Source organism: Oryx dammah, unplaced genomic scaffold (genome assembly GCF_014754425.2).
Source record: "Oryx dammah isolate SB20612 unplaced genomic scaffold, SCBI_Odam_1.1 HiC_scaffold_21, whole genome shotgun sequence".
Classification (NCBI taxonomy): domain Eukaryota; kingdom Metazoa; phylum Chordata; class Mammalia; order Artiodactyla; family Bovidae; genus Oryx; species Oryx dammah.
In genome coordinates, this window is record NW_024070205.1 from 29,580,425 (window position 1) to 29,603,420 (window position 22,996).

The 22,996-nt window shown below is 58.6% G+C and overlaps 2 protein-coding genes across 3 annotated transcripts; one reads left to right on the forward strand and one right to left on the reverse strand.

The window, feature by feature from the left end:
• The first annotated feature begins 564 nt into the window (after positions 1 to 564).
• On the forward strand, positions 565 to 17,157 carry ATAD3A (ATPase family AAA domain containing 3A). Of its 2 annotated transcripts, none has more exons than XR_005725070.1 (16): positions 565 to 884; positions 4,145 to 4,221; positions 4,898 to 4,999; positions 5,114 to 5,173; positions 5,640 to 5,709; positions 5,902 to 6,067; positions 6,233 to 6,302; positions 6,638 to 6,793; positions 7,271 to 7,327; positions 7,471 to 7,596; positions 7,771 to 7,895; positions 8,164 to 8,215; positions 8,507 to 8,577; positions 9,265 to 9,379; positions 10,560 to 10,668; positions 16,347 to 17,157. XR_005725070.1 is itself a non-coding variant. In XM_040264099.1 (16 exons), the coding sequence occupies exons 1-16, from the start codon at positions 683 to 685 to the stop codon at positions 16,494 to 16,496; spliced, it is 1,761 nt and encodes a 586-aa protein (XP_040120033.1). In that variant the 5' UTR covers positions 565 to 682; the 3' UTR covers positions 16,497 to 17,157. The 2 variants fall into 2 exon arrangements, 1 of the variants encoding a protein (XP_040120033.1); XM_040264099.1 differs by having other exon boundaries at positions 9,265 to 9,432.
• Positions 17,158 to 17,226: 69 nt separating this feature from the next.
• Positions 17,227 to 22,948, reverse strand: TMEM240 (transmembrane protein 240). Its single transcript, XM_040264156.1, has 4 exons — positions 22,851 to 22,948; positions 22,520 to 22,626; positions 18,100 to 18,308; positions 17,227 to 17,944 (listed from the first exon to the last, which is right to left on the reverse strand). The coding sequence occupies exons 1-4, from the start codon at positions 22,905 to 22,907 to the stop codon at positions 17,796 to 17,798; spliced, it is 522 nt and encodes a 173-aa protein (XP_040120090.1). The 5' UTR covers positions 22,908 to 22,948; the 3' UTR covers positions 17,227 to 17,795.
• Between the last annotated feature and the right edge of the window lie 48 nt (positions 22,949 to 22,996).

The window sequence follows — 22,996 nt, forward strand, 5'->3', positions numbered from 1 at the left end:
ATCATTTCAACACCGAGATCCACCAAGCACCAGGCCCAGCACTTCCCGCGCCTCCCGGCCCATGGACGGCCCGCTCTGCCCTGGACACACCCAACTGGCTCTCTGCCATCCTAGGGGGCCGCTCAGCCAGCGGCGCCGGCACCTGCTCTCTGCCCCGGTCCCGCGATCCATCGTCTGCCGCGGGCCGGCTCCTCCCCCCGCTGACCGAGCGCCTGTGGAGGACTCTTGTTCCCGCGGCCGCTCCCTCGGTCGGGACCCGACAAGAGCCTTCCGCTCCAGCCCCTGCATCTCTGCTGCTCCCGGGGCCGGAACTCTGGAGGCCCATAGCAATGGGGCCAGTGTCATTGTCACGCTGACGTATTCAAGGGGGCGCACACGCCCAGCTCTTCAATTTTGTCCCTGATCGGCCTCTGTCACCTGGTACCTCGCCCCGCCCCTCCGACGGCCTGCCCTCTGGGCCTGCTTCTACAATCGCGGCGGAGACACCATGATGTCACGACCCTCGTAGCCAATCCGAGAGCCGCATGGGGCACGGGGCCCTCATACGCATCCATTGCCAGGGAGGAAGGGCCGCTGTTGCGCCTGCGCAGTCTTTGCCGCCGGCTCGCGGCGCGTGGAGCCCGCTGTGAGCCCCGCGAGTCCATTCGGCTGCAAGTCCCCGCGGCGGCGGCGCTTGTGGACCATGTCGTGGCTCTTCGGCATCAAGGGTTCCAAGGGCGAAGGCACGGGGCCACCTCTGCCCCTGCCGCCCGTACAGCCCGGGGGCGAAGGCAGCGGGGACCGCGGCGCGGGGGACCGGCCGGGGCCCAAGGACAAATGGAGCAACTTCGACCCGACGGGCCTGGAGCGCGCGGCAAAGGCGGCGCGAGAGCTGGAGCACTCGCGTGAGTGCGGCGGGTGGGCGCGGGCAGGGCGACCGGGCGGCGCGCTCGCGGGCAGGTGGTCTGAGCGATCGAGCAGCAAGTGGTGGTCGGGGGAGGAAACCAGCATTAAGCGATAAGCCCGCCGGAGCCACCCTGCGTGCAGGGGAAGTTCGGGATCCCCTGAGCTGGCATCTTCTCAGCTGCCACGCATTCTTCACGTGGGGAAACCGGTGCCGAGGAGACTCAGAGGGTACGGGCAGCAGGTGGCGGGACTGCACCCTGGTCTCCAGTTACTGCCTCTTTCCGCCTTCACGTGGGACGGCCAAGGCAGGCCAGGTTGGGGATCCGCCTGTGCTAGTTGCTGGCAGTTTTCCGTTTGAGAAGGGAGATGGGTTTGAGTGTCCTAGGCTTTAAAGAAAATGCATCAGGTTCTCATTTATTGTTGGAGAATGTTAGCATTCAGATAGGTGAGGGCTGTAAGCAATAAATAAGGCCCGCCCGGGACAGCAGATGACCTTATTGGCTCCCATCCTCAAGGCATCAACCCTTGACTGCACCTTCACTAAGCCCACGTATTTTCTCCCAACCTTTTCTTCTGTGGATTTGAGGATGTCTCAAAAGTCTGGAATATAGCACGTGCTGAGTAGATGTTAGTTGAAAGAATACAGCGACTTTCAAACTTTTAAGCAGAGGTGCTGTTTTCTTACCACCCTATGCTGCAGCCTTGTAAGCAGAGGTGAGCAGAGTCTTCCTATCCAGGGGTGGCTTGGCACTTTGTGGCTTAGTCTCTGCCCTTTCATGGGGGCCACAGGAATACCCCGGGCAAAGGTCTCCTCCCTGCCTGGTTCTCCGATCCTGGGAGGAACGTTATGGAGATTTAGGCCTGGGTCCCGGGCAGCCTGCTACCTTAGACCTACCTGGAACACTCCCTACCTCTGAGTGGGTGTTGAGTGTAATAGATGGATTACATTTGCAAGATAATAGAAGACAGGTTTGCAGAGGGGCTTGAGAGACAATGACCAGGCTTCAAGACACCTTAGTGATCATAGAATTTTAACATGAGATCTAATTTCTTAGGTTTGTGTGTGGTGGAGGGTGAGGGGGAGTTCACCCTCATTTCTTATGTGTGTGGGGGAGGAGTTCACCCTCATTTCTTAGCGGTGTGTGTGGGGTGGGGTCTGTGTGCGCGCGTGCGCATGTGGTGGTGGGAGGCGCTTCACTCATTCCCTGTCCTGGAATTTTAATGTTTTCCTCCCTTAGGAATCTGAAGCCTGACTCTTGGCCCCTCACACTCACACAGTTGTACAGGCCAGTGTGAATAGCCTGTGGTGTGTCTCAGGGTAGCAGCCAAGGGAACTCCCTGACTTCCTGTCTGTTCATGCCTGTGAGCTGCTCCCAGGTCTCCTGCACTGGCTGCCCCAGAACATTCTCCACCTGGGTCCGCAGGGCCTTGGCCTCTGCTCTCCCATCTCCCCACAGTCAGCATCTCCTGCAGAGCCTCCACCTGCCACCTCTTAGAGGCATTGTCTCCTCATCCGTCTTCGTGTCTCGTGATGCTGTCCCAGGTGTGAACTCTACTTCATTTTGTTCTTGCCTGCCTTTCTGGCTTTCTCTTCTGGTCAATGGGAGAGGTGTCACCCTGAGCTGCCTGTCCCCTCTGTCCCCAGACCCTCCTCCGCAGAGTGCCTCAGGCCCCTCAGCCCCTCCCCAGGCCTGTCTTCTGGAGATGCTTCCAGCTTCCAGCTCCCAGCCGGAGGACTGCCTGGGTTGGCCTGTGCCCACTCTTGTTCACTCATTACTCTCCCATGCGAACCAAAGGTACCCTCAGCCGCCCCTCACAGCCTGGCCACTGTCTGTGTCCCTTGGGGCCTAGCCTGATGCTGCTGGTTCCCCAGGGCTCCTCAGTCTTCTTGGATGCCAGAGCAGCCTATTTGGCCTTAAGCTGTGTGCTCCACGTGTTTATAGGGTTCTGAGAAGAGTAACTTGCCTGTGGTGGGTGCAGTTAATGCTGGGCCCGTCTCCTGGTGTGGGACGATGTGAGGTGACAGTTGTCATTCTCAGCACTGAGCCCAAAGCTTGTGATTAGCAGGGCTCCTGTGTGCCAGGCCCTGCACTAAACAGTTTACCTGCTTTCAGGTCATGAACTCCTTATTGCCAAATTCAAATTCAGCCATCTCACTCCACGAGTCGGGGGAGGGAGCGCCCGCTCTGCTTGCAGATGAGGTGCTCGTGCTCAGAGTGGTCAGCCTGGCTGCCATAGGTCACAGCTTAAGTAAACAAGCCAGCTGCAGGTCCTCCCCAAGCTCTGAAGCCAGACCAAGTGCCTCAGCTGACAACTGAGCCCCAGAGCTGCCACCTGCCTCATGCCTAACGTGGGGCATGCTAGGAACCGGCAGCCCCAGGGGTTACGTTCTAGTCAGTGGCGTGTGGGCTGCAACTTGGGGGTGACAGGTCCTGGGATCTGCAGCCTACCTTGAAGGCCTCAAAAAATAAGACAGATGTGGGGGACAGAAGGGTGGTCAGCAACCTGGGAACGTGGTAGCATCAGAGAGGTGAGCTCATAGGGTCCTCAGCTTCTCTCTGTGCTTTTATGCTTTAGAAGATTTTTGTGGTAAAGCATGGCCTTTACAGTGATGACACAGAGCTGTGTCATCAGGAGTCTCTTAGGCCCCATGTGAAGGTTTTTTAGCAAGGAGAGTGCTGGGGTCCGTTCTTTTCTAGAACATCCTTATATTGCCACATATTTCCACATGTGTCCCCTTATGAAGAGCACACACCTGGAAGGTGTTAATTACACACATGTTTCTAACAGATGGCCTGTGAAGAGCTGTCAGCCTGCAAGCATTGCCTTCTTTGTGGTTTAATCCTCCTTTGCTTCTTACTCAGGCCCTCAGCTGCCTGTGCTCAGTTGTAGAACAGTAACAGGTATCAAAGGTTCAAGAGAAACATTCACACTTGAAAAATAAATGACAGTATAACCACAGGCTTGACTATCCTGCTGTCAGTGGACGAGCAGTGGACAGCCTTTCTGCTGGAGCCCTCGGGGGTGTGACGGTCCCCTGGGGGCAGACCCCACATGTGGGTTTTCTGTTGGGGGTGGAATAGACAAAAGTGGCAAGATGGGACAGTGGTCTTTTTAGCCGGGGGGTCTCTGAGCAGATCTGACCAGGAACCAGCGTGGCCACGCATGCTTTCAGGTTGAGACTGTGGTGTCCTTGAGCGCCCCTAGCCCGGGTGAATGCTCGCCTGATGTCCTGATGCCTACACGCCCCTCCCCCCAGGGCACGCCAAGGAGGCGCTGAGTCTGGCTCAGATGCAGGAGCAGACACTTCAGCTGGAGCATCAGGCCAAGCTCAAGGTGGGTGAGGGTGGGCGCTGGGGGGCTGCGGAGAGGACCCGGGCAGAAAGGACACGGGAGAGGACACAGGCAGTGGGTGCAAGGTGGGTGCTAGGGGTTGGGGGATGGACTGGATGGGGTGATCGGTGAGGGTGGGTGCTGGGGGAAGGTAAGAGAGCACAGGCAGAGGGTGGGTGCCCCGGCACCTCCTCAGGTTCGAGGGAAACAGGCATCAGCACAGGTGTGTGGCCTGAGTTCTGCACAGAACCTTCTGGAAGGCAGGTGTGGGTGAGGAGTCTGGTTTCTCAGAGGGGAGCCCCGCCCTCACACTGAGCACATAGTGAGCAAATGTGGAAAAGGCCCTGCTCTGTGCTCTACCTGGGTTGTTGTAAAGCGAATCAGGAAGTGAGCAGCTGGCATAAGCACATGTCGGGGCTGGGGGCTGAGGGAGGATAGGCACCCCAGGAGACTCTCTGGCTACTTGGGCACCAGCCCAGTCCATTCTCCTGGCTTCTCTTTGCCTGTGGGTCTGGGTCCTCCCGGGCCTTGGTGCGGTCGCAGCTGAGCACCTACAGGCCTGTGGGGGTGCAGAACAGGCTACATCACTGTCTGACCCCTTCAGAGGGCCCTCAGAGTGGGAAGGGGGAACAGGAGGCCTGACCAGACCCTGGCTCACAGCAGCTGGTGTGTCCTGCAGGAGTACGAGGCTGCAGTGGAGCAACTGAAGGGCGATCAGATCCGAGCACAGGCTGAGGAGCGGAGGAAGACCCTGAGCGAGGAGACGCGGCAGCACCAGGCCGTGAGAGAGCGGGGCCGGGGAGGGGTGCTCATCAGGGACTGTGCCTGCGGGCGCCCGGCCTAGACCTTAGTTCCTGAGGCTGGGGTGTGTTCACGTCGCCCTCTCCCTCCCTAGAGGGCCCAGTACCAGGACAAGCTGGCCCGGCAGCGCTACGAGGACCAGCTAAAGCAGCAGGTGAGCACTGCCTGGCCGCTTATCTTCCCCGAGGGTGCGTGGGGGCCAGCGCCTGGGATCCTCTTGTCAGCAAGCACTGGGTTGAGGGGCAGGGAGGGAGAGTTCCAACCGAGCTGCCCTAAGGGTTTCCCAAATGGGACTTGACTGATGAGTGAGTTTGTAGGGGGCATTCAAACATCAAGCCTATTGGCATTTTAACTTCTAAATTCAACCGTTCAGCAGAAGGCCCATTTTGTGAGGACAGCTATGGGTCAGGGCCACCCTGAGGCTGAGCTGAGCATGGAGCCAAGGTTCCTTCCTGCCTTAGACTGTGCAGCCTGCAGGCCCCAGGGTAACCGTCCCCAAGAGGTTGGAGCCCTAGGAGTGGTGGAGGTGTCTCCAAGGCCAGAGCAGCTAACCTGTTGGTGTGATGTTGCCTGTTTCCTAATTTCGAAGCCCTTCCCTTCCCCTTGTGGCTCCTTCTCAGCAACTTCTCAACGAGGAGAACTTACGGAAGCAAGAGGAGTCTGTGCAGAAGCAGGAGGCCCTGCGGCGAGGTAGGGCCCCGACTTGGGAGCTCACTGCCACGGGTCACACCCTTGCTTTAGGCCCTTCACTCTCCAAGCAGCATCAGGGGTGGGCGTGCTGAGACCCTGGGGGTGGAGGGCACCCTGGCTCGCTTGTCTTGTGTAGCAGCCCTGGGTGGGGGGCCATGGGCTGAGCACCACCCCTGCCTCTGCCCTGGGCAGCCACCGTGGAGCGGGAGATGGAGCTACGGCATAAGAATGAGATGCTGCGGGTGGAGGCCGAGGCGCGCGCCCGGGCCAAGGCCGAGCGCGAGAATGCTGATATCATCCGCGAGCAGATCCGCCTGAAGGCCGCTGAGCACCGCCAGACCATCCTAGAGTCCATCAGGTGAGGCCCCGCATGGCAGGCTTCTGCTGGCCCCTTTCCTATGAGGGTGCCCTACTCCTCCCCTGACTGGTCCTTCTGCAGTGCCCCTCGGGGCTGACCTAGGGGCCTCCAGCCACGTGGCACATGGCCTGATGACTTCTGGGTCATGTCACTGCTCCCCTGCAGGACAGCAGGCACCCTGTTTGGTGAAGGGTTCCGTGCCTTTGTGACAGACTGGGACAAAGTGACAGCCACGGTAAGCACCTTTGCCTTCTTTCCTGGGGGTATTTTCACATGTCAGAGGTTCTGCAAGCTGTTAGGGGTTGGCGCCTATACTGAGTGCTCATCCCTCCCTCTACCAGAAAGGCACAGATGACTTGGCCTTCGGGTTTGGGGCAGTTCAGACGACTCAGCATCAACCTTGGTGGGGCTGGGGGGAGGGCGTGGGGGGTGCCAGATGCCCGTTTCATCTCCCTGGTGCCAGCCCTTTGGTGCACTGATGCTGGTGGGCCTAGTGAGACTCCAGGGAGCCAGTAGGGGAGCCAGGGGACGGACGGGGTGGACACGACCTGCCTCCTCTGCCTGCTCCAGGTGGCCGGGCTGACGCTGCTGGCCGTTGGGATCTATTCTGCCAAGAACGCCACGTCTGTCGCAGGGCGGTACTTTGAGGCCAGGCTGGGGAAGCCGTCCCTGGTGCGGGAGACGTCTCGCATCACGGTGCTGGAGGCGCTGAGACACCCCATACAGGTAACCGCAGGTCTTGGGGGCACACACCCAACAGCCCCTTCCTCCTCTTCTGCCCAGATGCCACCCTTCTTCTGTGTGTTGACTTGCATTGCCTCCTTGATGCCGCCCCTTGGGCCCTGTGATGTCAGCACTGGGGGACTCTTACCCTGGTCCACTCGGTCTGTCTGGGGGTCTGTTGGGGTGGCCAACCCCTTGGGTGGACTGCCCTCCTGCTTGTTTATGAACTCCTGGGGCTGCGGTGAGCCGTCCTCCTGGAAGAGAAGGCAATCGAGGCAGCCTAGGTTCGACTCCTTCCCTTGAGGGGAGCCAGGCTTCTCCTGCATCTTGTGGGCTGTGCTGTGAGGTCAGCGCTGAAGGTCAGCTTTGCAGATGGTCTCCCCTGCCAGCCTTGTCCAGGATAGCTACTCGCATGCGTTCTGGTGTGACCACGCTATGAGCTCCTCTGTTGACCCTTCCTACCCTCCCCCCACCCCACAGGTCAGCAGGCGCCTTCTCAGTAAACCTCAGGACGCGTTGGAGGGCGTCGTCCTCAGCGTAAGTAGGGCTGCCCAACCTCCCAGGAGTTGGTTTGCTGGCTGAGCCCAGCTGGGGAGAGTGGCCTCTTGCGCCAGCCTAGGCCCTCAGGAGGGATGGACTAGACAGCAGAGCGCCCCTCAAACCGCTGTGTCCCCTGGCAGCCCAGCCTGGAGGCTCGCGTGCGGGACATTGCCATCGCCACAAGGAACACCAAGAAGAACAAAAGTCTGTACCGAAATGTGCTGATGTATGGGCCGCCCGGGACCGGCAAAACGCTGTTTGCCAAGGTGAGGGCACAGGTGGGACTGGGGGTGGTGGAGTCTCACCTGCCTGGGACACGTGCCCCTGTCCAGCTCTGCAGGCCAGGTGTCTCCACACATGTGATCTGACCCTGGTGGCCAGGAGAGGTGGGGTGGAGGGTAGGTGGAGCAGCCCTTAAAGCCCCTTCCCCAAACGCCCAGAAACTGGCGCTGCACTCTGGTATGGACTACGCCATCATGACGGGCGGGGATGTGGCCCCCATGGGGCGGGACGGCGTGACGGCCATGCACAAGGTCTTCGACTGGGCCAGCACCAGCCGGCGAGGGTGAGCCAGGGCTCCTGCTGGGAAGGGGGTCGGTACCTTCCCCACAGCCTGTCCCTGAGGTCCAAGGGCCTCTCAGTGTTGGTCACTTATCAGTGTTTAAGATGAGGGATCACCAGCCCATTTCTAGTTACTTTCCCCAGCGCCGGCACTGGACACGTCCCAATCGGTAGCCAGGCTCTGGGTCCCAGAGGCCACTGGGGACAGTGCGAAGTGTGGGATTTCCGCTGGGTTGTTCCCTGCCTGCCCTCACGTGGCCCTGCCCTCGCAGCCTCCTGCTCTTCGTGGATGAAGCAGATGCCTTTCTCAGGAAGCGAGCGACTGTAAGTGTCTAGAGGCCCCATCTGTCCTGAGCTGGGTTGGCTGCTGGGCAGTGGGCAGCTGGGTGGCCTGGGCCACATCTATATTTATGGGAAGGTTGTTGGGAGCCTGCTCCACAGCCACACTTTGTTCATACATTTCATTTTAACAGTGGAAGTTTAGCATCTTTTCAAAGCTAAGCTTCATTCAGTCTTTGAGCTTAGATCTGTGAAGGTCCTGCCATGTTTCTGTTCTGAATGAGGGGGGCCTGACTGTTCACATGGCTGCTTACAGCCTGACCCTTCTCTGTGCAGGAGAAGATCAGTGAGGACCTCAGGGCCACTCTGAACGCCTTCCTGCACCGCACGGGCCAGCACAGCAGCAAGTGAGAAGGGGTGGCCAGCAGCTCTGCCTCAGCTCATGTGGCTGCTGCAGGGTGGCTAGCCCACATGACCAGACAGCCTCCTGTGTCCTCCCTCCATGCAATGGGATGGCCATCTGGGCACTGGGGGACATTTGTAGGTGCTCCTGAGACATGCTGTAGGCTGAGCCCAGTGGCACATGCTTGTCCATAGGCCACTGCCCTTGGCACCTCTGTCTGCCCCCGAGATGCATTGTTGGGCCACCACACTGTCAGGCGACCCTGGGTCAGGCTGGCCCTTCTGGGCCCCTAATCTTGTGCTCTGCATGGGCAGGACCCTTCCAGCCCTTTGCCTGCTGCAGCTGTTGCCCATGGAGACCCCAGCCTAGCCACTGAGAGGCGTGTTGACTTCCTCCTGGGTTGTTGCCTCTGCTGAGCTGAGCGCCAGGCCTTGAGACCCTGTACTTGATTGGGGAGGGGCAGGGGTCTGTCTTCATCCTGGGTCCCCGGGTCCCTACCCTTCCTGCATGTGGAGGCTTCATGGCCCTCCCCCAAGGCTGGGCCATCAGTCAAGAGAAGCGGGAAATTGGGGCAAGACAGGGAGGGCAGGTGGTAGAGGGTGATGCCAGTCTCCGCAGATTTCTACTGAGAAGCTGCCCAGTAGACCCTGCTGGATGGCAGCCCCCTTCTCTTGCCATGTGTCGGCTGCAGGTTCATGCTGGTCCTGGCCAGCAACCAGCCCGAGCAATTCGACTGGGCCATCAACGACCGCATCGATGAGATGGTCAGCTTTGAGCTGCCGCAGCGGGAGGAGCGGGAGCGCCTGGTGAGAATGTATTTTGACAAGTATGTTCTTAAACCGGCTACAGAAGGAAAGCAGTAAGTGTCCTGCCAACACGGCGCCCCCTGCCTGTCATGTTGGCCCCTGCTCCCAGTGCCCACATGGGTACTAATCCTAATCCTGCCCCTCGGGTTTCACCACGGGCTCTTGACCACCCATCATTGGAGGCCCTCCTCTCCTGTCCACCCATTGATCCCCTGCCTCCATCCTGCCTTCAGACCCTTCAGATCCAGGCCGCACTTGTGTCCTGGTAGTAAGGGGCCATGACAGCCCACTTCTGGACTCTTTGAGCCTTGATCTGGGCCCCTCACTGCACACAACGGGGCCCACTGGCTGGGGTAACCCTCCTTGCTCATCCAGGACCCCCCTGCCCCCCACTGCTGTGCTTTCAGGAGTGCTCCAGATAAGCCTGCTCTATTTGTAACCCTCCCTGGGGACCAGATCTCAGCCCCACTGACCTGGATCCACCTGGCACAGCTGAGCCATCTTCTGTGCTCAGGCAGACTTTGCCTGTCCTCTGCCACCTGCCCCCTGAGCTCTCTTTACTGGGCCTCTTTCCCCTTTTGCCCCAGCTGATCCCAGTCCCCTTAAGCTCCTAAAGGTACATCCTGGCCCAGCAGCAGCCCAGGCACTGTACGCAGCCTGAGAAGTTGAGGCCTTTCACAAGAGTTTGAGTGGCCTCTCTCGGGCTTTCAGCCAAGCCCGATGGGGCGAGATCTGCATGCAGAGGGGTTAGGAGTGTTAGCTGCTGTCTGTGTGCTGGGGGGGTTCAGGGGGAGGGCACATGGTCCCCAGCCCCCTGGCTGGCGGTGGGGCTGGGAGCAGGCTGGGATCTCCCCCTGCCCATTCCTGCATGTCCTGAGCAGCCCCTCGGCTGCCCCTGAGCCCAGCCTGTGCCCCCTATCCTTACATGGCCCCCACTGGGGCCCCATCTTGGGCTCCCCAGGGAAGGGATATGCCCAGCAGGGGAGGAGGTGGAAGGATCACACCTGTGGACGTTGGTCAGGGTGTGGCTCATTACAGCAAGGGGCTCGGACACTCCTCCCTGGGGTTTCCCAGCGCAGGCTCTGCCCTGGCCTCCATTAGTAGGAGCCAGGCCCTCACTGGCCTCTGGTCGTTCGCGGGTCTTGTGGGTGCCCAGGCATCACTCGGGAACTCCTCACAGGCGCTTGAAGCTGGCCCAGTTTGACTATGGAAAGAAGTGCTCGGAGATTGCACAGCTGACGGAGGGCATGTCAGGCCGAGAGATCTCTCAGCTCGCCGTGGCGTGGCAGGTGAGCCGAGACGTACCCTGCAGGGCAGAGCCCAGCCGAGCCAGGGACCCTCAGAGTGGTTGGAAGGTGGTTGAGCTGGTTTCTGAGCTCCCACTGGGGTGTTTCTGAAGGGTTTCTGGACAGATGTGACATGACGCCCTACTTCCCTGCCATCATGGTCCTGGGGCCCCTGCAAGGTGGGGAATGAGCCAGGGCCCTCTGCAGCTTCGCATTTTCTGGCCTCTTTGTTGTCGTTCTGGTCCAGATCAAACGGGGCCCTCTAGATCAGTGGCATGTCCTGTGGCCAACATGTTCACTTCCAAGGAAATGCTGAGCTTTGTCTCCAGCCGGGGCCAGGACGGTCGGCACAGGTGATGGCAGATGGTGCAGAGTCTGGGGCCACAGCCTGGGAGGGCATGGCGTGTCCCAGGAGCTCTGTGTGGGCACAGGACAAGACTGACCTGATAGGGGATTTCCTTCCTGGCTCCTTTGTAGAAGCCCACAGCCTTTAGGATGATCTGCAGAGTCGTGAAGGCGGTGGGTGTCCTGGCTTTCAGGACAGGTTTGTGGAGTCGTGAGGGCCTGGTGGCAACGGGATGGTGGCTCTGGGCACACAGGTCAGAGTGGCCCTGGTCAGTCCTGACACCAGGCTTTCCTCTGAGGCATCCTCGTGGCAGCTCCCTGCATGTGGGGAGGGGAGCAGCCATTTAGCACGTTTCTCCATCCTTGCTGGGTGGAGTGTGCTAAGTGAGTTGTGTCTGTGGCCTCATGACAGCCTCGCCACTGTCAGATGAGCATGAACTCATCTTTTATGAAATTAGGGGACATCTGTTGAATTTGAACATCCTCATCCAGATACAGTGGTGGGGAGGAATACACGACTGTGTTAGTCAGGACAAACAAGGTTGTGCTGTAACAAACAGCCCCAGATCGCAAACCCCACTGTGGGAGTCAGGGGCTCTTCCCCATGCTGGCCTCACTCAGGAAGCAGGGCTCACAAGGTTGGCTGTTTCCATGACCAGCAAAGTGGCCAACAACCCAGGCAGCCGGGACAAAACGCACAGCCAGGGCTTGAACAAGTGTCACCTCGTGGTTCTGGAGGCTGGATGTCCTGCCTCAGGGTGCCAGTGAGGGGGTTCCTGTTGCTGTGAGGGCCCATTTCCTGGCTGCCACCCAGCAGCATCCTTGCCATTTGCTCACGCACAGCCCTGGAGGAGCAGGATGCCATTCTGTGACCCTACCTAACCTGGCCCTTCCGTTTCCAAGGGTAGCCATGCTGGGGTTAGCACTTCAGCGTGACCTGGTGGGGTGGACAAACAGGTGGTCCCAGCAGCAGGGGTCCTGGTGCACCTCCTCTCCCTGCTTCTCTTCTCAGTTCTTTGAGGAGGCCATGAGACAGGCCTGCATGTACTCTCAGGTGGGGAGCTGAGGGTCAGGAGACGCGGCGCAAGCACGGGAGGCTGGAGCCTGTAGGAAGCTCTCCCTGTGTATCCAGCCCCTGGTCAGCTGTGCACAGGGTGTGCCTGGTACTCACTACCACTTCCTACATCTGTGAGGGCCCAGAATGCCATGGGGATTCCATCGCCTTGGACAGGACATGTTGGCATCACTCTTTCAAGTTTTCTCCCCTTGTGGCCCCAAGTGCTTGGAGCTGGGCTGTGTGACTTCTGCCCACCCTCCCACTCTCTCCGGCTGGGTAGCCCAGGGACCCGGCACCTACTTCCCACTTGCTGGTATCATGTGGGCCCTGTTGCAGCTGCTGCCCTATGCCGTGGTGTGACAATCAGGTCTATGCTTCTCACCATGCTACAGTTTGTTACCCATCATGGGAACCTGAACTTTTTAACATAAACTTCATCGTCACCATTTTAAAGCGCACAGCTCAGTGGCATTGAGCACGTTCGTGGTGTTGTGCAGCTGTCCCCACCATCATCTCCAGGACTGTCTTATCTTCCCAAACTGAAGTTCTGTCCCCATTAAACACTTGCTCCCACCCCTGCCTCCTGCCCCCAGCCCCCACTCACCTACTTGCTGTTTCTGAGAGTCTTGACTCTTCCGGGGACCTGTGAGGAATCATACCGGAATTCTCTTCTTAAAACTGGCTTACTCACTGAGCACAGTGTCCTTGAGGTTCATCTGTGTTGTAACAGGTGCCATTCTCCTTTCTCGTCAGGCAGCCTGACACCCTGGAGTGCAGTGGACACACCTCGTGCACCTCTCTGGCTGCAGGTGGACACTTGTGTTGTTTCTATATATTTTAGATATTAACCTTTTATCAGACACATGGTTTGCAAATATTTCCCCACCCCACCCCCCGCCCCCTGTGGGTTGCCTTTTTTTACTCTCTTGGTAGTGTCTTGCTGCTGCTGCTAAGTCACTTTAGTAGTATCTGACTCTGTGACCCTATGGACCGTAGCCCCCCAGGCTCCACTGTCCATGGGATTTTGCAGGCGTGAATACTGAAGTGTATTGCCATGCCCCCCTCTAAGGGATCTTGCCGACCCAGGGATCAAATCTGTGTCTCTTGGGTCTCCTGCATTGGCAGGCAGGTTCTTTATTTCTAGAGCCACCAGTGTCCTTTGAAACACAGAAGTTTTTAATTTTGATGAAGTTGAATTTTCCTATTTTTTTCTTTTGTCACCTGCTTTTAGTGTCACAGATAAGTCATTGCTAAATCCAGTGTCTGAAAGCTTCTCCCCTAAGTTTATTTCTACCAGTTTTATAGTTTGGAGTTTTCCCAGCACCATTTGTTGGAAAGGCAGTCATTTCCCCAGTGCGTGGTCTCGGCCCCCTTGTTGGAGGTCACTGACATTACACATGAGGGTTTATGTCTGGGCTCTCTGTTCTGTTCTGTTGGCCTGTGTCTGTCTTAGTGCCAGTACCACTGTCCTTTAGGTTTTAAAACGAGGAAATGTGAGAATTCTGAGGTTCATGGCTGTTTTGGCTACTTGGGGGCCTTTGAGATTGCATATGAATTTTGGGGTGGATTTTTTTTTTTTAATTTATGCAAAAAAACCATCATTGAAATTTTGATAGGGATTGCATTGAATCTGTGGATTGCTTTGGGTAGTATTGGAATTCCAGCTAAATACTTCCTGGATGAGGAATCAAACCACTGTCACTTGCATTTCAAAACAGATTCTTAACCACTGGACTACCAGGGAAGCCCCTGATTTTTTTGCTTTCTTTTCCAGTTGTTTAGTGTTACTGTAGAGAAACAAGAGGTTTTGTGTGTTACTTCTGTGTCCAGCAACTTTGTTGAGTTTATTACTTTTAACAATTTTGGTGGGATCTTCAGGGTTTACTGTATGTAATAAGATCACATCATCTACAGACAGATAATTTTACTTCTTCCTTTCCAACCTGATGTCTTTTATTTATTTTTCTTGTCTAATTGATCTGTCTACAATTTCTAGTGCTGTGTTGACCTGAAGTGCTGAAAGTGGGCATCCTTGCCTTGATCCCAGTCTTAGTGGAAAAGCTTTCAGTCTTTTACCATTGAGATGGTTTGCTGTGAGTTTTTCTTACATGGCCTCTATTAGGATGAAGACATTTTCTTATATTCCTGGTCTGTTATTGGTTTGTCATGCCTTATGGCTTGCAGGATCTTTTTCTCCCCCGACCACAGATCATACCAGGACCCTTGGCAGTGGAAGTGTGGAGTCCTCACCACTGGACCAACAGGAAATTCCCCCTAGTTTATTGTTTTCATCAAGAAAGGGTATTGGATTTTGCCAACATTTTTTCTCATTAACTGAAACGCTCGTGTGGTTTTTGTCCATTTTGTTAATTATTTGCCTAGGTCGATTTTCCCTAGCTGAGCCACCCTTGCACTCCAGGAATAAATCCCATTTGGTTGGGATGTATAACCATGTCAGTATGCTACTGAGTTTGGTTTGTTAGTATTTTGTTGAGGGTTTTACATCAGTATTCTCAGAGGATCTGGATCTATAGTTTACATGTGGTATTTTGTCTGGTTTTAGTATCAGGGTGATGCTGGCCACAGAATGAGTTGGGAAGTGTTCCTTCCTCTTCAGTGTTTTGGAAGAGTCTGAGCAACATTGGTGTTAGTTCTCCTTTAAGGTTTTGTGTGTTTTTTTGTAACAAACTTCTAAATTTTTGAATAATTCCAAGTTCACAGGAACGTCACAAGGCCAGCACAGCCCCCACCACACTGTGAATGTCTCACCACATCACTCAATTCCACTTTAGACTTGATCTTACCTAGAACCTGCCCGGATGCCCATGATATTCCATCCTACTGTCTCAGGCTCCTCTGGGTGGGCTGTTCTGAGCATGATCCTCACGGTTTGAGGAATGCTATAGAGTGTCCCTCCTTTGGTCTGTCTGGTGTCTCCAACTGGGATTGTGGGACTGTGGAGGAGACCCTAAAGGCAAGGTACCCATCTGGTCTTGTCATACTGGGGCATCGGACATCCACACAACATCACAGAGATGTTGGCCTGGATCCCCTGGTTACATGGTGACTGCCTGGCTTCTCCCTGGTGATGTCACTGCATACCCCTACCTACCCCTTTCCACCACTGGATCCCCTCTGGCTGCCTCCACCCAGCCTGACTCTCTGCTGTTCTCATGTGTGCCTCGCAGGAGGCCGCAGGGGCAGCCCCTCCCTCCTTGGCCTGGCTCGGGTGCTGAGGACAGCCGTGTCCCGAGGCTGGGGCCACCTGGGTAAGCACAGTGACTGGTCATCTTAGACGGTGGGAGCTTGCTCCCAATGCCCTAACGTGGCTGAGCCTCCTCAGGGAGCTGGAGAGAAATAGCCAGCCTGGCTTGAGCCCCCTGCTTGGTGGACACTTGAATGCTGTCCTCAGGATAGGCACATGTCAGAGCCACTTGATGGGTTACTGGGAGCAGAAGGGATGCTGGGTCATCTGGGTGGCATGTGGCCTGGCCAGAGGACCTGCTTCGGCAGCTGCAATGCTGTGGACCACACTGGGACCTAACTAGCAGAACTCTGGTTCCCCGAACCACGTGCCAAGGCTGGGGTATGGTGGGTGCAATGCTGCCCACAGCAGCCCCACAGTTCTGGAAGCACTGTTGCGGGCAGTTGGGGGCCTGTTAGGGGCAGGTCCCAGTGGACTGTGCCCCATTTGACCCCTGGAGGGCTTTGCTTCCCTTTAGTGTCAGGCCTGTGGTGGTTCTGCTGACCATGCCCTGGGCCTGAGGGGAGCTTGGTTATCCACAGAGCAGGGCCTGCAGTTGAGGGGCAGGCCTCCCTCCTGAAAGTAGTCCTCTGGGTTTCTATTTTTAGAAAGTCATTGAGAAACTTAGTGGAGCAGGCAGAACCAGGGAATTGAGGGATGGCGGCCACACTGGGCTGCAGATCTGCCTGTGAGCACGTGTGTGTGGCACACTCAAGTGTGTAGGGAGTCAAGGTGTGTGCCGTTGGCATTTCTGTCTGCATGTGTGTCCTGCTGAGAGGCCAGGCCCCTCCTGAGTCTGAGCACAGGCCCACGGGAGCACCCTGGGCTTTGCCCCTCCCTGCAAGGGTTCTGTGGGGTGGGGGGGTATCTCCAAGGTGGGGGATAAGCAGCAGCAAGGATGGGGCTGCCCTACAGGCTGAGTGGTTCCTGGTGACTGGTGGGCCCTGACCAGTCACCCGGGAGCCACAGGCCTGGCGCCTTCCCTGTGTGGGCAGCCCCTCTGGTATCCTAAGTCAGTACCCTTTTCTTCGCCAGGCCATGGCATATGCCTCTGAGGACGGGGTCCTCACTGAGGCCATGATGGACGCCCGGGTTCAGGATGCCATCCAGCAACACAGGCAGAAGATGGAGTGGCTGAAGGCAGATGGGAGCCAGCTGCCAGCCCCGCGCACACAAGCTGAGTGAGCTGGCCTAGACGCCCAGGCACACTGGCCAGGTGGCTTCAGCAAGAAGAAACACCGAGGTGCCCAATCTCCTGGCAGTTTTCATCTTCCTCGGTCAGGGGCGAGACAGTGTCAAAGGCCTCTGCTAGGGACCAGCTGCTGCTCTGGACCTGGGCATCTTTGAGGCTGGGTTGGTTCCTCTGCCCCCACCTCCAAGCTGATGCCCCAGGACACCCTGGGAGATATGTCCCCTGGCCAAGCCCAGATGGGGAGAAGGCACCGTTCCCCATGCCCAGGGGCAGCAGCCAGCTAGCAGCACTGCTTCCCAGCAGGTGCTGGCTGCTTTAGCTGTGAACAGCAGTGGCAGCCTGGCCAAGGGAGGGGACCTGACTTTGCTGAGTCCCACCCAGGACCAGGACAGAGCCGTGAGCTGTTCTGCCGTGAGCAGAGCTGGTCCCTGTGCGGCCCAGCGGGGGTGCCCACCACTCTCCTCTGGAGGGGTGTGCCCCTCAGGTCTGTGAACCTGTAAACCCAGGGTTCGGGAACTAGCCCACCAAGACCTCATGGCCAAGGATGTCCAGCACAGGGGGACTGGCCAGCCCACAGAAGCCACAGCTCTCCCTGACTGGAGTTGGTGTCTTTTTAATCCAGAATCTAATTAAAAAAAAAAAACCTGGCAGATACCACCAAGTGTCTGTCTCATTCCTGCCGTGGGGGGTCCCGGGGTCAGAGGTGAAAGAAGAGGCAGAGGCTGGAGCTTTCTGGAGAATTTACTGACCAGCAGGGGTGGGAGTCACAGTGAGGCGCCCGACCTGGGATGCCCTGGGTAGGGTGGCCGCACTTGCCACAGCAGGGTTCAGGGGCCTTATTGCTGGGCCGGGGCCTACCCTGGGCCCCTGCCCCACGCCCCTACTGCGGGCCCTGCGAACGCACACGCCTCATGCACGTGCTCCCGTGTGCAGACGTGGGCGCACCGGGGTCCCACCCCTTCCCTGCCGCGCCCGGCTCCCAGCCGCGCTCTCCTCCAGCAGAGATGGCTCCAGCTCCGGGAACCAGACAGATGGACGGAGAGACAGACGCAGGCACACAGGAGGCCTCCAGCTTCAAGCGGCTGACGTGGTCCCAGGCTGGGCACGCGGCCCCGCCTGTATCCCAGGTGCCGCTGCCCCCGCCCCACCCCAACCCCCTTTATAAAAAGAAGAGGAGACAGCACCTTCCGCCGGACGCGCCCGACAGCCTTGGGCGCCCTGGCCCGGGCCGGCCGTCCAGTCCCGTGAGCGTGGGCGCGGTGGCCGGCGGCCCCGCGAGTCCTGCGCGCGGCTCAGAGGTGCCGCGGGCTCGGGTGGCCGTTGTGGTAGAGTTTCTGCTTCACGTGCACCATGTTCCCGGCCGCCTCCTCGAACGGCCTGTGTGGCCGCCGGCCCAGCTCCCGCAGGCTGCACAGCTTGGGCAGCCAGGTCCACGAACCGTCTGCGGGACCGGGGGCTCGGTCAGGGGGCGGGCGTGGTGAGTGGGGCTCGGGTGGGCGGGGCTTAGGCTTGGGGAGGGGACTGTGGGTGGGGCTCGGATGGGGCGTAGCCCCGGCACAGAAGGAGCCCCGCCAACGTGCCCGCGCCTGCACTCACCGTAGCGCCGGCCGGCCCTCCAGGCGCGCACGGCGCAGTGCAGGACGCCGTCCATCCACACCAGGAACCAGCTGATGCAGAAGCCGAGTAGCAGCCCCAACATTAGGTCGATCTCCTGCTTGGTGACGTTGTCTGTCACGAAGTAATTCTCCGAGGCGTCCACCACAGACTGGTCCCCGTCGTACGGGATCACGTAGTGGACGTGGTGCCTGGGGGCGGCAGGGCGGGCTGGCACCTGTCCCGCGGGGCGGGCGGGGACCCCGCAGTAAGCCGCACCCGTTCACCTGCTGGGATCTTTGAAGCAGCCCTTGTGGGGAGCTGAGGTGGGAAGGGGCCAGCGCACTCGCCTGGGACCCAGGTCACTGGTGGGTCCCAGGCGGGAGGCTGCCCTGCCCAGAGAGTGGGAGTGTGCGAGGTTAGAGGTTAGCGTGAAGTTCAGTTGCCCGTCTGCATACCCTCCTCCCTTCTCGCCCCAGCCCCGGGCTCAGAGGCGACCCCTACTAGGTCACAGGCACACAGCACAGGTAAAGGCGTTCCAGGGTGAGAGCCCAGGCAGGGTATCCCCGCCCAGTGAGAGTCACAGCCCACCTGTGGGCCTGGCTCCTCGCCACTGCCCCCCTGGTCTCTCCCTCCCAACCCTGCAGTCACCCTGCCCTCTCCTCCAAGGAAAGCCACAAGTGATGAGCCTGCCTTGGGCGTCTGGTCCCCTTTGGCTCCCCATCCCTTGCAGGAACCTCCCCTGCCCCCACTGTCTGTGCTGGAGGCCCAGTGGCACCCCTGGACCTGCCCCACACAGGTCCCTGATCCTGGCATGGGAGCCATAAACGACCTCCTGGACGACCACGGCCCCTGGCATTCCAGCACCCACCAAGGCTGGGCCGTTCCCCTCAGCCTCCCCTCCCTCGACAGTCCAGTCTGAGGCCACTGACCCCTCCAGGCCCTCTCCTGCCTCTGACGGCCACAACGAACTTTCCCCACAAAGCTCTCTCCAGCCTGCCCAGATCCTCTCTTCCTCCAGGAAGCCCTCTGGGCCTAGCAATCCTAGGGATCCTAGGCAAGGTGGCCCTGCCCAGGAGGCCAGTACCCAGGACACCAGACTCTAAACTCCAGGTCCTCCACTCTCGCAGGAGAGCTGGAGAAAAGGAACTGCTGGTCTTGGGTGCCCATTGCACCCTGAATCCCCAGTCACCCTCACCAGCTGTGGCCCCTCCTCTGGCCCTGAAGGGTCATTGCCACCCTGGGGTCCTCCTGCCTGGTTCTCTTCCTACTGAGCCTCTCAACTGGCTTCTTCAACCCTCCACCCCCACCAAGTCCCCACCTTCCCCCCACGTCTGCTCCAAGCTCCAGCTGCCTACATGGCATCTCCACGTGGGATCTACAGACACCTCAAACTTGCACCTAAAAATAGCTCCTCCCTCCCCAAGCCCACTTCTCCCCATCTTCCCTTCAATTACATGTCGACACCTCTGCCTGTCTCCAGCTAAGAGTCCCTGTCCCCACCTCACAACTGGATATGCTCCATGCCCCCTCCCCCGCAGAGGACCTTCTCAAAAACGGTAAACCCCACAGGTCATTCCTGACCACAGGCCCTTACAGCTCCTCCCTCACAGACACCCGCCGCGCCAGCAGGAGCCACCCAGCTCCTTCCTCCCAGTGAGGATGGCAGCCCCTTTTCACACCCCTCTGCTACCCCTGGTGACTCCTGGGGCCCATCCCCCTCAGCTAGTCTGGAGTGTGACCAGGCCTGGTTGGGGAGGGGGTGCACCTCGGCCACCACAGCCCCTGAGCAGACCCAGCTTATTTGACAAGGACTGCCTGACACATGGCAGCCATAGCTCACGCGATCACATTTCACCAATAGCTCTTATTGGTCATCAGTGAGAGACAGAGAATTCTTGACTGCCCACAGTGTGTAGCAGTGGCCAGCCCCCAGGAGAGGATGCCCTTAGTCACCTGTTCTCAGTCATATCGCCCTGACCAGGCCAGGCCTTCTGGCAGCTGAGAACACTGAGCCCCCGCCTCCTGCGTTCCTGCCTCCTGGGCCCCCATAGGGAAGGTCATCCTCGAGACCACCACTTCCCACCCATGGACAGGACAGGAAACTTGAAGATGGGGTTGCCAAGGAAGCAGAAGTGCCCCTGCAAGTAAGACGAGGGCAAGCCCCAATTTTACCTAGGTGCCTGGGACCTCCAGGGGATTGAAGGTCTTGACCTGTGCCCCCATTGTTGGTCTGGCATCTGCCACTCATCCCCTGCCCCTTGCCCTCCTCCTTCCTCCAAGGCAGGCAGACCCTGGGGGGGCGGGTGGGGGTTCAGATCACCCATGTGCACACGTATTTCTGTGATGTGTACATACATGTGTCCTGCCTGGGCCACGCATGTTGCATGTGTCTACTTGAGGTTGGACGCATGTTGTGTATACACACCAGCCACATGCACAGGACCCGGCGTGTATACCATGAATTCGGCCCATGAGCTCCACACGTGTGCAAGGGCACACGCGCCTGGGGCCGAGCATGTTGCGTGTCACATGGAGATGCACATGCACTGGGCTTGCGCACAGCCCTCCTCTGTGGGCCCCATGGCATATGCACGGTGAGCGCCCACAGACAGCCTATTGGCACGCACGCTCCACAGCATTTATACACGTGTCCTCTGCATAAAATTCTCTGTACTGGCATGTGGAAGGCACAAGTGTGTGTGCGCTTTCTCTGCACATGGGGTGTACACACAGGTAGACTCCACTGTGGCAGTGCATGTACATGGTTTGTACACAGAGGCCTCATGTGCAAGCCTGTGCCCTGCAGACATTCACCACGCCCACAGGGCGCACACAGTGCTATATATTGTTACACACATGTACTGCGCATACACATACATGTTGTCAGTGTACAAGAATAGTTTGTACACGGAATTTTACATCCTGTATGCGGCAGTGCATACAAAGCACACACATATGAACACATACACACGTGAAACATTCAACGCTACAGTTGGGTGACTCTTGTGTGGTTTGTGTCTAAACTGTGCACATGGGCCTCACTGTAGCTTGCACTCCATGGGGATTTCTTTTACACAATCCATGTGTACTCTGGACATTACATATGATGCATACACACACCCTGAGCAAATACACACTGAAAATACACCCTGTCTGCCCAGATGGGCCCGTGGTGTGATGTTCGGGTACATATGTGCTGGTCACAGTACCACAGCCCTCACATGGAAAATGGGCCTTATAAATGTCGATGGAGCCGAAACTTGGGCCAATGCCGTGCACGCCTCCAGTGTCCGGGAGGGTCTTGGGACCCTGCTTACACTCCAGTCCACGTTGGCCCAGTTAATGTGGAGCTGACCTGCCATTCTTCGGCCTCTTGAGTGTGTGCTTGGGGCAGGAATACAGGGACCTCAGGGGGTGTGGCCACCCAGCCAACACTCAGGATGATTTTTGGCCATTGCATGGCACACGTGAGGGCCATTTACACACTTGTCTCCACCTGCCCTGATGTCCATGTTCTGCTTCAACACCCAGTCTGCACACATAGGCATGTAGCGTGTTTAGTGAGGCATGAAACTGATCTCACACACACACCCCTAGCCCAGTATGTGTGCACACATCCCTGGAGCAGAAGTGCAGGGCAGGGTCAAGAACACAAGTTCCCTACCGGCCACACAGCCTCAGGCAAGTCCGTCTGCTCAGCCTCTGTCCACTCTCACAGCCCCAGTGTGTGGGCTTCCTGCGGGGCTGAGGGACTGCTGCGTGTGCGCACATGTATATGCACAGACGGTACACACATGCGCGTCTCATGAGAAGATGTTTATTTCATACATGGACATACAAACATGCATGGCCAGGAAGACTCCATCACTACATGTGCACAGAATGGGGAAAGTGTCACAAAGTGGGCACAGGGGCCTGGGCGCTCCCCTCCCTCTGCTTGACCTTGAGCAGACTCCATCCCCGGCCTCAGTTCCTCCTGGACAACCAAAGGGGGTGGGCAGATGCCCCTCAAGGGAGGCCTTGCCCACCTTGACCTTCTGCTCCTCCCTCTAGCTGGCTCCCAGGAAAGTTCAGGGACAGAGCTGGGGGCCCCGGGAGGAGGAGGGTGTCCTCTGTGGGCAGGAGCGCTCCCGGGACACCAGGCTGGGCGGCTGCTCTCCTGGCCTCCAGGCCTTGGACTAGTTCTGCCCATCACCCTGCAGGGCCTTTCTCTAAAGGCCATATGGGAGGGGGTCCTCTCCCCTCCCGGAACACCCTGTGCAGATGGAGCCTGACAGGTCCTTCCCCCACCCAGCCTGGCAGAGCCTCGGCAGCCCCCACCAGCCTAGCCCAGCTGGGCCCTGCAGCCCGGCCTGCGTGGGGCTCGCCACTTCCACCGACATGTGTGATCACGCGTGTGCCCCTCTGGGCGCAGACTCACCGGCCACAGTTGCAGTGGCAGACGCGGTCCTCGCCCCGCAGGTGCGGGAGGATGTAGTTGTGGAATCGGTCCAGCAGCGCGTTCATGTCCATCAAGCACGCGATGGCCTGGAAGAGCCCATGACCGGTCAGCGCCGAGAAGCGAGCGGCTGGGCCGGGGACCCCAGGCCGGGGCCGGAGCACTGGGGACGGGGGAGCGCAGGGCAGCCGGGGATGGGGGAGCGCAGGCCGCGCGGGCCCGTAAACAAGGCGCGGGAGGGGGAGGCGGTGCGCGGGCGCGGGAGGCGGGAGCGGGTGCGGGGAGCGGGCGCGCGGGAAGCCCCTCCGCTCACCATCACGATCGACGCCCCCAGAATCATGAAGATCATGGTGTTCGCGCTCATGGACATCGGGCGGGGCCGGGCCGGGCCGGAGCGCCGCCCCCCGGCCCCGGCGCCCCCCCGGCCCCGGCCCGATGCTGAGCCCCCGCCGCCTCCGC

What these genes read in the sequence shown, in the direction of transcription:
- ATAD3A (XM_040264099.1), top strand. Translation starts at nt 683, where the DNA reads ATGTCGTGGCTCTTCGGCATCAAGGGTTCCAAGGGCGAAGGCACGGGG. An exon ending in GCAGGAGGCCCTGCGGCGAG is followed by an intron (nt 5,710 to 5,901) that starts GTAGGGCCCCGA and finishes TGCCCTGGGCAG; the next exon opens with CCACCGTGGAGCGGGAGATG. An exon ending in ACCATCCTAGAGTCCATCAG is followed by an intron (nt 6,068 to 6,232) that starts GTGAGGCCCCGC and finishes GCTCCCCTGCAG; the next exon opens with GACAGCAGGCACCCTGTTTG.
- TMEM240 (XM_040264156.1), bottom strand. Translation starts at nt 22,907, where the DNA reads ATGTCCATGAGCGCGAACACCATGATCTTCATGATTCTGGGGGCGTCG. An exon ending in TGCCACTGCAACTGTGGCCG is followed by an intron (nt 18,309 to 22,519) that starts GTGAGTCTGCGC and finishes TGCCGCCCCCAG; the next exon opens with GCACCACGTCCACTACGTGA. An exon ending in GAGGGCCGGCCGGCGCTACG is followed by an intron (nt 17,945 to 18,099) that starts GTGAGTGCAGGC and finishes CCGGTCCCGCAG; the next exon opens with ACGGTTCGTGGACCTGGCTG.